The sequence below is a fragment of the Balaenoptera acutorostrata genome, chromosome 8 (genome assembly GCF_949987535.1).
Source record: "Balaenoptera acutorostrata chromosome 8, mBalAcu1.1, whole genome shotgun sequence".
Classification (NCBI taxonomy): domain Eukaryota; kingdom Metazoa; phylum Chordata; class Mammalia; order Artiodactyla; family Balaenopteridae; genus Balaenoptera; species Balaenoptera acutorostrata.
Genome location: NC_080071.1, coordinates 98,906,959 through 98,921,648, shown reverse-complemented (window position 1 = coordinate 98,921,648; position 14,690 = coordinate 98,906,959). Strand labels below are relative to the sequence as shown.

Genomic DNA, 14,690 nt, shown 5'->3' with positions numbered 1-14,690 from the left:
GAACACCCAACCTCTGAATATCACGGGCACAGTTTGTTGTAACGTTATGAAATGGGTAAGAATAATAGGTAATAGCTGAGTGCTTAATACGTGCCACCAACGGTTTTAAGCACTTCACACACACTAGGTAATCCTCACAGGCGCCGTTAAGAGGCAGTACTGTGCATGCATTCTATGCAGGGGGAAACCGAGGCACAGAGTGCTTGCCCAAGGGCACCCCGCGGAGCATGGCACACGGGAGACCACTCCCAGCCACCACGCTATACTGCCCCTCTGTAAACATGGTGTAAACGCTTTTAACACAAAATTGTGACGTCAATCCTTATCAGCAACACATTTCCCAGACAGAGAGAAAAACTATATCCAGTATTCTCATGTTATGAAACCAAATCCAAAATAAAAACATTGTTTCAATAAATTGCCCAGCATACATGACTGATGAGAGGTAATACATTTACTGGAATACTTCAGAGAAAGATGAAGTAACTAGTCAGAACGTGCTATGGGTAAGTAGTATTTCATTATACTATTCTCTCTACTGTGTATGTGTGAAATTTCCTACACTTAAGGACTTTTTTTTTAGGTACCTAGAAGAAAATTACGTGAATGAAAACAATTAAAAGGAGTCTTGTCTTACAATTAAGCATAAAGCTGCCTTAAGTTGAACTGTAAACTAAGTTACCTTCCACCAACCCCCTATACCAATAGAGCACCCAGTGGTAACGAGAGCAGGAGATGTCCTGTGCTTGTTTTTCTATCTCTGATATTTATTAGCTACGAGGCCAAAACAGTCATCGCCCTGGTAGCCTCCTATCCCAAGAGACAAAAGTCACACACCTACTGACTTCCCCTATATGGAAGACATTGATTTTTTAGCTACCCGTGACCTAAACATGCTTTTCCTATGGGAGAGAAGGAGATCGTAGACGGCATCAGATGGCTACACCTCACCACTCTCTAGGGAGGCCACCAGGACGAAGCTTCCCTCTCCACACACAGCAACTATGGCACAGAGATGCACATCCAGACACCAGAGGTTGGATGCGAAGTCTGGGAAGCTCCACTAGCTAAAATGGCTAATCGTTACAGAAAACTAGATGGAAAAAATTCGATTTTTTGTGGTTTTTTTTTTTTTTTTTTTTTTTTTGAAAAATACTTTTGGGACTTCCCTGGTGGTCTAGTGACTAAGACTCCATGCTTCCAAAGCAAGGCGTGAGGGTTTGATCCCTGGTCTGGGAACTAAGATCCCACACGCTGCGTGGCATGGCCAAAAAAGGAAAACAAAATTTTTTTTTAAATATAGATTTCAGAAACACTAAAAGCAATGTAACAGAAAAATATGAGAAAAACATTAATAAAATAAATGTTTTAAAAAAATACTGTAAATTCCAAACTAGGCTCAAGATGAAGAAGCAGAAAGATTTATACATGAAGTATCATCCTTACCCTTCACAGGCATCCTTGCAGAATCACCTTTGGCCCAGCACTGAGAGGTGCCTGAGGCCCCGCATACACACGGGAGACCTCACTGAGACAAGCCCTGCCAAAGACAGTTTGTCTACACATCCCTCATGCAGAATTTCTTCCAGAAATCAGGCCTAAGAAAAGCTTTACCTTCCTGAATAATCACTTATGTTTTCTACTTTGAAATAATAATACGTCTCTCTTCTTCGTGGCTGCAAAGCCCAGAGACAACCGTGAAGCTCAAAGAGAGCCTTCATGTCCTTGAGCATCTGCCTGCTCTCCTTCCTGATGTCCTAATGGTGCTTGCCCTGCCCAACTCCTAATGCCTAGTCAATCAGTCATTTATTGTTGGATACCTTGAAACAAGTAGGTGAGTAAATAAAGTAACAAAGAAACAAATCATGGAGACCAAGAGGGGAGCCAGCAGAACTCCCATCCGCTCCTGGCAGTAACAAGGTATAGCACACTCCTGCCCTGCCAGAACGGTGTCACAGAAAACCAATCAAACAGAGTCTCAGAACATAACATGAAGATGTCCACGTTTCAACAGAAAGTCACTCATCACATCAAGAGTCAGGATGATCTCAAAATGAATTTTAAAAAGACAATCAATAGATGGAAACACCAAGATGACAGAGACGTTAGAAGACTCTCATAAAGATTTTAAAGAAGCCACAATAAAAAAAATGTTTCAAAGAGCAAAAGCAAACACACTTGAAACATATGAAAAAATAGAAAACCTAAGACAAGAAAAAGGAGATTTATTTTAAAAAGAAAAAAAAGAACCAAATGGAAATTTTGGAACCAAAAAACCTAATACCAAAATAAAGTTTGGTGAAAAGGCTCAACAGGAGAATGGAAAAAAATAAAGATGAGTCACTAAATTAGAAGCCAGAAGTTCCCAATCGAATAAGGAGAGAAAATACACTGGAAAAATAAAATTTCACTGAACTGAAAACATGCTAGGAGGGTTCAATGGTGCATTACATGAAGCAGCAGAAAAGCTCAGTAAACTCAAAGACAGGGCACTGCAGTTCACCCAAGCAGTGCAACAAAAAGAAAAAACAATGAGAAAGTGTGAAAATAGTTTAAGGGATATATGACACAGTATCAAGCAGACTTCACAGGGTCCCAGAAGGAGAAGAGGCAGCGAAAGGGACAGAAAACTTATTTGATGTAATACAGGTAAAAACTTCCCTAACCTGGGGAAGGAAACAGACATTGAGATCCAGGAAGTCCAGAGAGTTCCAAACAACAGAAAACTAAAGACACCCACAACAAAACACATCATAATTAAAATGTCAAAGGTTAAAAACAAGATGAAAACCTTAAAAGCAGCAAGAGAAAAACTCGTTAGATGCAAGGGAACCCCTATAAGACTGTAAGTAGATTTTTCAGCAGAAATTTTTCAAGGCAGAAGAGAGTGGCATAATATATTCAAAGTCTGAAAGAAAAAAACTTCTTTACCCAACAAACATATCAAGCAGCAAGTGAAGGAGAGATAAAGAGTTTTCTAGACAAGCAAAAGTTAAAGGAGTTCATCACCACTAATCTAGCCTTAATAGAAATGATAAAAAGAGTTCTTTAAGCTGAAAAGAAAGAGAACTAATTAGTAACAAGAAAACATTTGAAAGTATAAATCTCACTGGTAAAAGTAAATATATAATAAAGGTAGTGGAATAATAACTTAGAAACTGAGTGTAAAGGTTAAATGACAAAAGAAGTAAAAATAACTATAACAAACAATTAAGGGATATATAAGATAAAAAGTTGCAAATTATGACATCAAATACATAAAACATGGGAGAGGAAGATAAAAATGCAAAGCTTAGAATGTATTCAAATGTATGTTTATTTATAAATAGAATGCTATAAATACAAGCTGTTATATGTAAGCTTCATGGTAGCCACAAAGCAAAAAACTACAGTAGATACACAAAAGATAATGAGAAAGGAATTTAGGCATACCATTAAAGAGAATCATCAAATCCCAAAGGAAGAGAAGAACTACAAAACAGCCAGGAACAAAACAATTATCATAACAGCAATAAAAACAAACATATCAATAACTGCAAATGTAAATGCAGTAAATTCACCAATAAAAAGACACAGAGTGGCTGAAAGGATTTTTTTTTAAAAAAAAGAACTCATCTATATACTGCCTACAAGAGACTCACTGCAGACATAAGGACACAACACACAGACTGAAAGTGAAGGGATGGAAAAAGATATTCCACGCAAATGAAAACCAAAAGAAAGTTGGGGTACCTATACTTACATCAGATAAATAGATTTTAAAACAAAAGTGTAATAAGAGACAAAGAAGGGCATTACATAATGATAAAGGGGTGAGTCCAACAAGAGAATGAAACGTTTGTAAATACTTATACACCCAACATAGGAGTAACTAAATATAATGCAAATCTTAACAGACCTAAAGAGAGAAATTGATAGCAATACAATAATAGTAGAGGACTTTAATACACCCCTTACATCAACAGATAAATCATCCAGACAGAAAAATCATTAAAATAACATCAACCTCATATGACATGTTAGACCTGATGACCTTAACAGATATATACAGAACATTCCATCCAAAAGTAACAGAATACACATTCTTCTCAAGTGCACATGAAACATTCTCCAGAATATCACATATTAGGCCACAATGAACTTAATTAGACTGAAATCACATCAAGCATCTTTCCGAACCACAAAGTTATGAAACTGGAAATCAATTACAAGACGAAAACTGGAAAATTCACAAATATGTGGAGATTAAATAACATGCTACTGAACCAATGGGTCAATGAAGAAATCAAAAGAAAAACAAAAAAAATACCTTGAGACAAATGAAAATGGAAATACAACATACCCAAACTTACGGGATGTAGCAAAAGCAGTTCTAAGAGGGAAGTTCAGAACAATAAATGCCTACCCCAAAAAAACAAGAAAAATCTCAAATAAACAAGAAACCAGATAACCTAAATAAACACCTCAAGAAACTAAAAAAAAACAAATAAACAAAAAAAAAAACACAAATGAAGCCCAAAGTTATTAGAAGGAAGGAAATAACAAAGGTCAGAGTGGGAACAAATGAAAGAGACTACAAAGACAATAGAAAAGATAAATAAAACCAACAGTTGTTTTTTGAAAAGATAAACAAAACTAACAAACTGTTAGCTAGAATCAACAAGAAATAAAGAGGGCCCAAATAAATAAAATCATAAACGAAAGAGGAAATGTTACAGCTGGTACCACAGAAAGACAAGACAACTTAGAAGAAATAAATTCCTAGAAACATACAAACTGCCAAGACTGAATCATAAAGAAATAGAAAGTATGACCAGACCAATTACTTGTAAGGAGACTGAATCAGTAATTAAAAACCTCCCAACAAACAAAACTCCAGGACCAGAGGGCTTCACTGGTGAATTATGCAAAACCTTCAAAGAAGAATTAATACCGATTCTTCTCAAACTCTTACAAAAAAAAAATAGAAAATGAGGGAATACTTCCAAGCTCATTTCACAAGGCCAGCATTACCCTGATACCAGACAACCACCAGGCAAGAAAATTATAGGACAACTTCCCTGATGTTCACAGATGCAAAAAACCTTCAACAAAATATTAGCAAACCAAATTCAACAACACATTAAAAGGATCATACATCATGATCAATTGGAATTTATTCCAGAGGTACGAGGATGGTTCAACATCCACAAATCAATCAATGTGTTATACCACATTAACAAACTGAAGGATAAAAATCATGTAATCATCTCAATAGATGCAGAAAAATCATTTGACAGAATTCAATATCCATTTATCATAAAAACTCTCACAAAAGTGGGTACAGAGGGACCATATCTCAGTGTAATAAAGGCCATATATGACAAGCCCAGAGCTAATATCATACTCAATGGTGAAAAGCTAAAACATTTCCTCTAAGATCAGGAATAAGACAAGGATGCCTACTCTCACAACTTTTTTTTCAACACAGTATGTGAAGTCCTAGCCACAGCAATCAAACAAGAAAAAGTCATCCAAACTGTAAATGAATAAGTAAAACTGTCACTGTTTGCAGTGACATGACAGCATACATGGAAAATCCTAAAGACACTCCAAAAAATTACCAGAACTTGTCAATGAATTTGGTAAAGTTTTAGGATACAAAATTAATAAACACAAATCTGCTGCATTTCTATTCATGAACAATCAACTATCAGAATGAGAAATTAAGAAAACAGTCCCATTTACAATTGCATCAAAAAGAATAAAATACCCGGGAATAAATCTAAGGAGGTAAAAGAACCATAGTCAAAAAAATGTAAGACACTCATGAAGGAAATCGAAGACTATACAAACAGATGGAAAGATATACTGTGCTCGTATACTGAAAGAATTAATATTGCTTAAATGACCACACTACCCATCTACAGATTCAGTGCAATCCCTATCAAAATCCCAATGGCATTTTTCACAAAACTAAAACAAATAATTCTAAAATTTGTACGGAAACACAAAAACCCCGAATATCTAAAACATTCTTGAGAAAGAAGAACAAAGTTGGAGGTATCATGCTCCCTGATTTTAAGCTATACTACAAAGTTACAGTAATCAAAACAGTATGGTACTGGCACAGAAACAGACACATAGATCAATGGAAAAGAATAGAAAGCCCAGAATGAACCCATACTTATATGGGCAATTAATCTAAAAAGAGGTAAAAATACACAACGGAAAAAAGACAGCCTCTTCAACAAATGATGTTGGGAAAACTGGACCACTACATGCAAAACTGGACTACTCTCTCACACCATGCACAAAAAAAATTCAAAATGGATTTAAGACTTAAAAGTAAGACCTGAAACCATAAAACCTCTAGAAGAAAACATAGGCAGTACACTCTTTGACATTGGCCCTAGCAATCTCTTTCTGGATATGTCTCCTCAGGCAAGGGAAACAAAAGCAAAAGTAAACTAATGGGACTACATCAAACTAAAAAGCTTCTGCACAGTGAAGAAAACTATCAACAAAAGGATAAGGCTGCCTCCTGAATAGGAGAAGACATTTACAAACAGTATATCTGATAAGGGGTTAATACCCAAAATATACAAAGAACTCATTTAACTCAACATCAAAACAAACAACCCAATTAAAAAAATGGACAGAGGATCTGAACAGATATTTTTGCAAAGAAAACATTTAAATGGCCAACAGGCACATGAAAAGATGCTCAACATCACTAATCATCAGGGAAATGCAAATCAAAACCACAGTGAGATAGACACCACCTCACACCTGTCAGAATGGCTATTATCAAAAAGGCAATAGGGGCTTCCCTGGTGGCGCAGTGGTTGAGAATCTGCCTGCCAATGCAGGGAACATGGGTTCGAGCCCTGATCTGGGAAGATCCCACGTCCCGTGGAGCAACTGGGCCCGTGAGCCACAATTGCTGAGCCTGCGCGTCTGGAGCCTGTGCTCCGCAACAAGAGAGGTCGCGATAGTGAGAGGCCCGTGCACCGCGATGAAGAGTGGCCCCGCTTGCCGCAGCTGGAGGAAGCCCTCGCACAGAAACGAAGACCCAACACAGCCATAAATAAATAAATAAATAAAATTAGAAAAAAGAAAATGCTCCCTATTAAAAAAAAAAAAAAAAAGGCAACAAATAACAAGTGTTGACAAGGATGTGGAGAAAAGAGAAGCCTTGTGCACTGTTTGTGGGAATGTAAATTGGTGCAGCTACAATGGACAAAAATATGGAGATGTCTCAAAAAATTAAATATAGAACTACCATATGATCCAGCAGTTCCACTTCTGGGTATTTATAAAAAAGAAAACAAAAACACCAATTAGAAAAGATATAAGTTCCTCTATGTTCATTGCAGCATTATTTACAATTGGCAAAATATGAAAGCAACCTAAGTGCCCATCAATAAATGAATGGATAAAGAAGATGTGATAAATATAGATACAGATATACACACACACACACAAAATATTACTCAACTATAAAAAGGAATGAAATCTTGCTATTTGTGACAACACAGATGGACCTAGAGGGTATTACGGTAAGTGAAATAAGTCAGAGAGAGAAAGACAAATACTGTATGATTTCACTTATATATGGAATCTAAAAAGCAAAACAAATAAATAAACATAACTAAACATAAACAGAGTCAAAGATACAGAGAACAAACAGGTAGTTGCCAATGGGGAGAAAAGTGGGAGGTGAGGGAGATTAAGAGGTACAAACAACCAGCTGCAAAAGAAATGAGTCAGGGCTAAAATATGACACAAATGAACCTATCTACAAAACAGAAACAGACTCATAGGCATAGAGAACAGACTGGTGGTTGCCAAGGGGGACGAGTTGGGAAGGGATGGATTGGGAGTTTGGGACTAGCAGATGCAAACTATTACATATAGAATGGATAAACAACAAGGTCCTACTGTAGAGCACAGGAAACTATATTCAGTATCCTGTGATAAACCATAGTGGAAAAGAATTTTTAAAAGAATGTATGTATATGTATAACTGAATCACTTTGCCATACAGCAGAAATTAACACAACACTGTAAATCAACTATACTTCAATAAAAAAAAAATGAGTTATGGGTATGAAATGTACAGTGTGAGGAAAATAGTCAGTAATTAGGTAACATTTTGGTAACAGATCATAACTAGACTTATTGTGATGATCATTTTGAAATGTATAGAAATACCAAGTCACTATGTCATATAACAGGAAGCAACACAGTGTTGTAGGTCAATTCTACTTCAAAAACAAAGAAACAAACTCATAGGAAAAGAGATCAGATTTGTGGTTACCAGAGGCAGGGGGTGGGGGGAGGGGGAATTGGCTGAAGGGGGTCAAAAGGCAGAAACCTCCAGTTATAAGATAAGTAAGAACTAGGGATGTAATGAACATCATGATAAAGATAATTAATGTTGCTATATGTTAATATGGAAGTTAGAAGAGGAAACCCTAAGGTTTCTCACCATGAGGAAAACATATTTTTTCTATTTCTTTAATTTTGTATCTACATGAGATGATGGATGCTCACTAAACTTCTTGTGATAATCATTCCATGATGTAAGTCAAATCATTATGCTGTACACCATACACTGCTATATGTCAATTATATCTCAGTAAAACTGGAGGAAAAAAAGTTAAACACAGAATTACCACACGATCCAGCAATTTTACTCCTAGGTATATACGCAGTGAATTGAAACAGAGACTCGAACTCGTGTACACCTATGGTCTTAGCAGCACTATTCCCAATAGCCAAAAGGTGGAAGCAACTCAAATGCCCATCCACAGATGGATGAACAAAATGTGGTATATACATACAATGGAATATTATTCAGCCTTAAAGAGGAAGGAAATTCTGACACGTGCTACAATATGAATGAATCTTGAAGACATTATGCTAAATAAAGTAACAAGCCAGATACAAAAAGACAAATATTATGATTCCACTTATATGAGGTAACTAGACTAGTCAAAAATCCTAAAAACAGAAAGTTAGTGGCTTCCAGGGGGCTAGGGAAGAAAGGGGAGTTATCATTTAATAAGTACAGAGTTTCAGTTTGGGAAGATGAAGAGGCTCTGGAAATGGGTGGTGGTCATAACTGCACAACAGTGTGAATGTATTTAATGTCACTGAACTGTATACTTAAAACTGACTGAAATGGTAAAATGTATGTTACGCACAGTCTATTACAATATAAAAAAATTTTAAGTTTAATTTTTAAAATTCTATGACCAAAAAAAAGTCCACCTACTCTATCTAGAAAATGAGTGCTGGACCAATCATTCCAAAGTACCAAAAGTTCAGAAGATCATAATACCTGGTTGCTTGCCCCACACCCAGCTCTCTAGGATTGATTTGGCCCTATATGCAGGTGCAGGAGTTTCTTCCTCTTCTTTTTTCTCTTTGTCATTCAGATCTTCTTTCTTTGTTCCAATCTGCATATCAACACCATCATCTGGAAAATTTTTTAAAAATGTAAGTGTATAAATTGCTTTTTAAAATGTAACATCCACTTGCCAACACCATCATCTGGAAAAAAAATTTTTTTAATATACATGTATAAATTGCTTTTTAAAATGTAACATCTCTTTGCCAGTCCCTCCCAGAAATGGAAAGGTTAAGTTACAACACACATCATTAGCTGACCATTTGATGGTTGGGAAAAAAAAAATTACATGACTCATCAACATAACAGAAACAGTGTGATTTATTAAGTAATGAATAGCACAGTGACCCTTTTAATTTAAAAAATCGATATTCAAATTGTTCTTTGAAGCATGTCTTCCAAAATATTCCAATTTCCTACTACATCTCACAACTAAGAAACTTAGTCTTTGATATTAACATTAATTGTTTTTATCCAGTGATTCCCAACTGCTCTGTGTCCACGGGAAGGGAGGATGTGGAATAGGAGTATGATTCAAAAATCATTTTCAACTCTATACACTGCCCTACTCCACCACCAACTGAGAACCAGTGCTACACAGGGCCACTACCACTGACGGAATATAATTCAGGAGCATTGCAATACAGCAGAAAATTGAGAACCACGACTTTAGGCCACTGACAAGTTTCAGTCAAGAAAAAATGTCATGAAACTCCTTACACAGTAAGTTAAGAGAGAACTAATATTAACATTGAGGTGTAAATGTGTCCTAGCCTAGAAAGCCCTTACTAAATGTGTCCTAGCCTAGAAAGCCCTTACTGAATGACGTAATTAGAAATATACAGTTGACCCCTGAACAACATGTGCAGTCGAAAATCCGCATGTAACTTATAGTCAGCCCTCCACATCTGCAGTTCTTCCGAGTCCAGCAATTCCAACAACCAAGGATCATGCAGTGCTGCAGTATTTACTACTGAAAAAAAAATCTGCTTATATGTGGACCTGTACAGTTCAAACCCATGTTGCTAGCGTCAACTGTACATCTAAATCTGTGAAAAAGAATATATCATATCACAAACAGTAAGGAGTATCTAAAAATACCTAAAACCAACAAGGGACAAAAGAAACTCCTACATTCTATAAGAAAAATATCAGATATCCAATAGAAGGAACCCCAAACAGCTAACGCTATGAAGAGATACTCAAATTCATATTTAGAAAAATATAAATTAAAATAATGAAGTATTACTTTACACTCACCAAATTCACAACTGTTAGAAAGCTAAAATATAAGCTCCAAAGCAGTAATTTTTTTTTCCTTTTTCATCTGGTTTTGCTCTCTGATATATCCCAAATGCCTAGAACAACACATGCCAGGGAATAAGCCCTCAATGATGAGTTCAATAACTAAATAATGCCAAGTGTCAGTAGAAATGTAGGGCTGGAGGCACAAACCTTCAGACACAGCTGGTGGGAGGGTGGACCCCGCAGCCTACCTGGAGAGCAATCTAGTACAGCTGAGTTACACGGTAGGTCCTCCAGTCGCCCCCAGGGGCCATGCCCACAGAGCTCTCACACAGGCCTGGGATTGGGAGGACGTGGAAGACAGAGGCCCGCAGCAGTCTAATGACCCTGGACACAACTTAAAAATACAGTGCTTGGGCTAAAGAACCACACACACTCCATGTACACAAGCTTACAATGCATGCACATTGTACAACAGTATGTTTTAAATGGCATAAAAACAAATACATCTCAAAGAAAACACCTAAAAATATGGGTTTGGAAATGGTGTACCAGGAACTGACACGTGTAATTAACTCCACCCTCTGCCCCTGAGGCCCAAGAAAAGGCCCCTGTCACCAGTACACCTCTTGTGTCCCATTCTTTCAACCTCCTGCAACAGCTATGGTTAACAGCACCTCTCCCATTTACAGAAATATCCAGGGAGTTCCCTGGCGGTCCAGTGGTTGGGACCCTGTGCTCTTACTGCCGAGAGCCCAGGTTCAGTCCCTGGTGGGGGAACTGAGATCCCACAAGCCACGAGGCACAGCCCAAAAGGAAAAAAAAAAAAAAAAAAAGATATATCCAACAAGCTCCTGGGCATTAAATATAGATTTTTTTGTAATGTGTACTTTTCATGCATTACAGATGTAAAACCACACAGCACCTCTAAATTAAGCACTACAGATTTGCTTAAGTCATAGAAAAAGTCAGGCTTGGAATCAGGTTCTCAACCCTTATCATACATCAGAAGCAGGGGGTGAGGGACACACACACACACACACACACGTACACACACACACGTACACACACATAAACACATACACACACATTTTTAATACCAAGCCTCAGTTCTACCACCAGAGATTCTGATTCAGTTGGTCTAGGGCATGGCCTGGGCACCAGCATTTTTAAGTTCCCAGATATTCCTAATATTCCGCCAGGTTTAAGGACCATCGGCGCAGAAGGTAAAACCTTAATATGACAATGCAAATGCAACTGACCAAACAAACAATGGCTATTTTAGATATCATAGGCACTCTCACTGTAACAAATTAAGGTCATGCAGAAGGAAATAAATCTTTTTAAAAAGATAAGACAAGTGAGAGAAAGGCCAAATAACTTTGGCACTTCTGTTTTTCACAAATTGTTCATCTTTTCACTAAAACTTGAATCATGAAATAATCATTACTGAGTTTTGTGACTAAGAAGAGAGATGTGTTAATTTTTGTTTTTTTCACAAGTGTGAGAGAAGTGTCCAGGATTGGCAACCTGATTACCGGAATTCAATCTTTTTACAAGCAATGAAGCATTGCTTATTGTCTCTTAGCTTCAGTTCCATCCTCAGTAAAGCTCAGAAGCTCACCTCCAGCCTGATCTGTCACCAGGGAGTACCAGTCTCTGTGTGGGGGACTTGGCCACAGCTCCCATGTCGCCCCATTTGATCCTCATCAAGGCAAAGACAAAATGACCAGACTGGCTGTGGATCCCGACCCTGGGGGGGTTGACTGGCATTCCCTGGAAGAAGAGGTGGGCCATCAGGACCCCAAATCTTCCCTGCAACCACCCAGAAGATCCTCACTACGAGTGACTGGACAGGGACGGGAACCGAAAGCCTGGGCTTTATTTGGCTAGAAATCTAAACTACTGAGGGAATGTGGAGAGGAGCGGGGAGGAGGGAGAGAGGGGCAGAGGGAGAAGAAGGGCGCACTCTGGGAAAAGGCAAGGCTGCAGCAGAGGACGGTGTCCATGCATCCACCTCTGGGCTGTAGGTCCAGTACTCTCCCACTACACCACTCTGCTGCCTCTGTCGCAACAAACATCCTGATCCCCAAGGCTGTAGAGAAGACACCCAGGGCAGCCATGGGCACAGCAAAGTGGTTAATTCAAGCCCAGTGTAAGCCCCGCGTCCTTAAACCCTATAAAGTAACCTTCGCCATGGGGAGTCCCCTTACCCTGACAATACTGAAGCTTTCTGGAGAAAAACAAATTAAATTTGAAACAAAAGTCCACAATTTAACCCAAGTGGAACTCCAAAGTTTACTGCAAGAACTTATACAATAAGAACACAAAGGGCTTTGGTGCCACTATGACACAGGTTCTGAATTAACTTAAATATCTGCTGAAATGTACCAACTGGCAAACCTTCATGAATTTAAATCAATACTGGGGCTCAAATTACATGTATAGCTGGGGATCCCACTAAATCTAAACAAGGCAGCCCATATAATCTTAGGGGAAGTACTACATATAATCTAGAAGACAAATAAATTTGCTTCGCCTTAACCATCAGAACTATTATTGCCTTGTCTAAACTCCCATGGTCATAGCACCCATTGCCCTAAAATATCTCATAGTGGGCATGGACACTGACACAATGAGTAATAAATTAAAATTAAACTAAGTGGGACTTCCCTGGTGGTGCAGTGAGCGGTTAAGAATCTGCCTGCCAATGCAGGGGACTCAGGTTCGAGCCCTGATCTGGGAAGATCCCATGTGCCGTGAAGCAACTAAGCCCATGCGCCACAACTACTGAGCCTGTGCTCTAGAGCCGGCGAGCCATAACTGCTGAAGCCCGCGCACCTAGAGCCCGTGCTCCGAAACAAAGAGCGGCCACCGCAATGAGAAGCCTGCGCACCGCAATGAAGAGTAGCCCCCGCTCGCCACAACTAGAGAAAGCCCGCACGCAGCAACGAAGACCCAACGCAGCCAATAAATAAATAAATAAAATTTAAAAGAAAATTAAACTAAGTATTTAGCAATTACAAATTGGCTTGACAAACACAGGACCTGTTTATGGGTTGAATCGTATCAAAAGATGTTCAAGTCCTAGCCTCCAGTACCTAGGAATGTGACCTTATTTATAAAACAAAGGTCTTTGAAGATAATCAAATTAAAATGAGGTCATTAGGGTGGGCCCTAATCCAACGTGACTGGTGTCCTTACAAAAAGAGGAAATTTAAGCACAGAAAGATATGCACAGAGGAAAGACAATATGAAGACACAGGGAGAACATGACCATCTACAAGCCAAGGAGAATGCCTTGGAACAGAGCCTTCCCCCACAGCCCTCAGAAGGAAACAACCCTGCCGTCACCCTGATTTTGGACCTGCAGGCTCCGGAGCTGTGAGACAATAGATTTCTGTTGTTTAAGCCACCTAGTCAGTGGTACTTTGTTACAGCATCCCTTGGGAACTAATACAGATACGCCCCCCTTAGCACCCTCAGAGACTCCTTCACTGAAAAGGCGTCAGCAACCTTCTCTCATGCCCCCTGGGGTCTCTGGACCACATATGATGACTTGCTGTTGCCCTGGAGCTTCAGATGCAAGAAACTGCCCTTCTCAGCCCTGCACTATACTGTACCTCATTAGCGTGGAAACTGCTGGTCATGAGCTTTCCTGAGAACAAAGGCTGGCCCCAGGTGCACATTTTTACAAACTCTTGGGACACAGCCTTTCAGAGTTGGTCTTTTCAGGCTCAAGGACCCTAGGAATCTCTTCCCTCACAGATACCCAAAATATAAACCAAAGTCTCTATATATATTAAGACCACAATATGAGGCCTCAACTGCCTTATCCTTGTAAGGACAAGGACACTCCTTACCCCTTTAGAGTTCCAGACATTACTGATAGTGACCAAGGCACTCATTCTGCTTCTCAGAATACACATGCTGGGCTCTTAAAGAAGGCATTCAAGGGCTTCCCTGGTGGCGCAGTGGTTGAGAATCTGCCTGCCAATGCAGGGGACGGGGGTTCGAGTCCTGGTCTGGGAAGATCCCACATGCCGCG

At 38.9% G+C, this 14,690-nt stretch overlaps 1 protein-coding gene across 1 annotated transcript in view; it reads right to left on the bottom strand.

The window, feature by feature from the left end:
* The window catches only part of HERC2 (HECT and RLD domain containing E3 ubiquitin protein ligase 2), a 214,767-nt gene that overhangs the window by 174,022 nt on the left and 26,055 nt on the right, over positions 1-14,690 (bottom strand). The window contains exon 4 of the mRNA XM_057551376.1: positions 9,329-9,466. Within this exon, the coding sequence (XP_057407359.1) occupies positions 9,329-9,466 (138 nt within the window). The remainder of the gene's footprint in view (positions 1-9,328; positions 9,467-14,690) is intronic.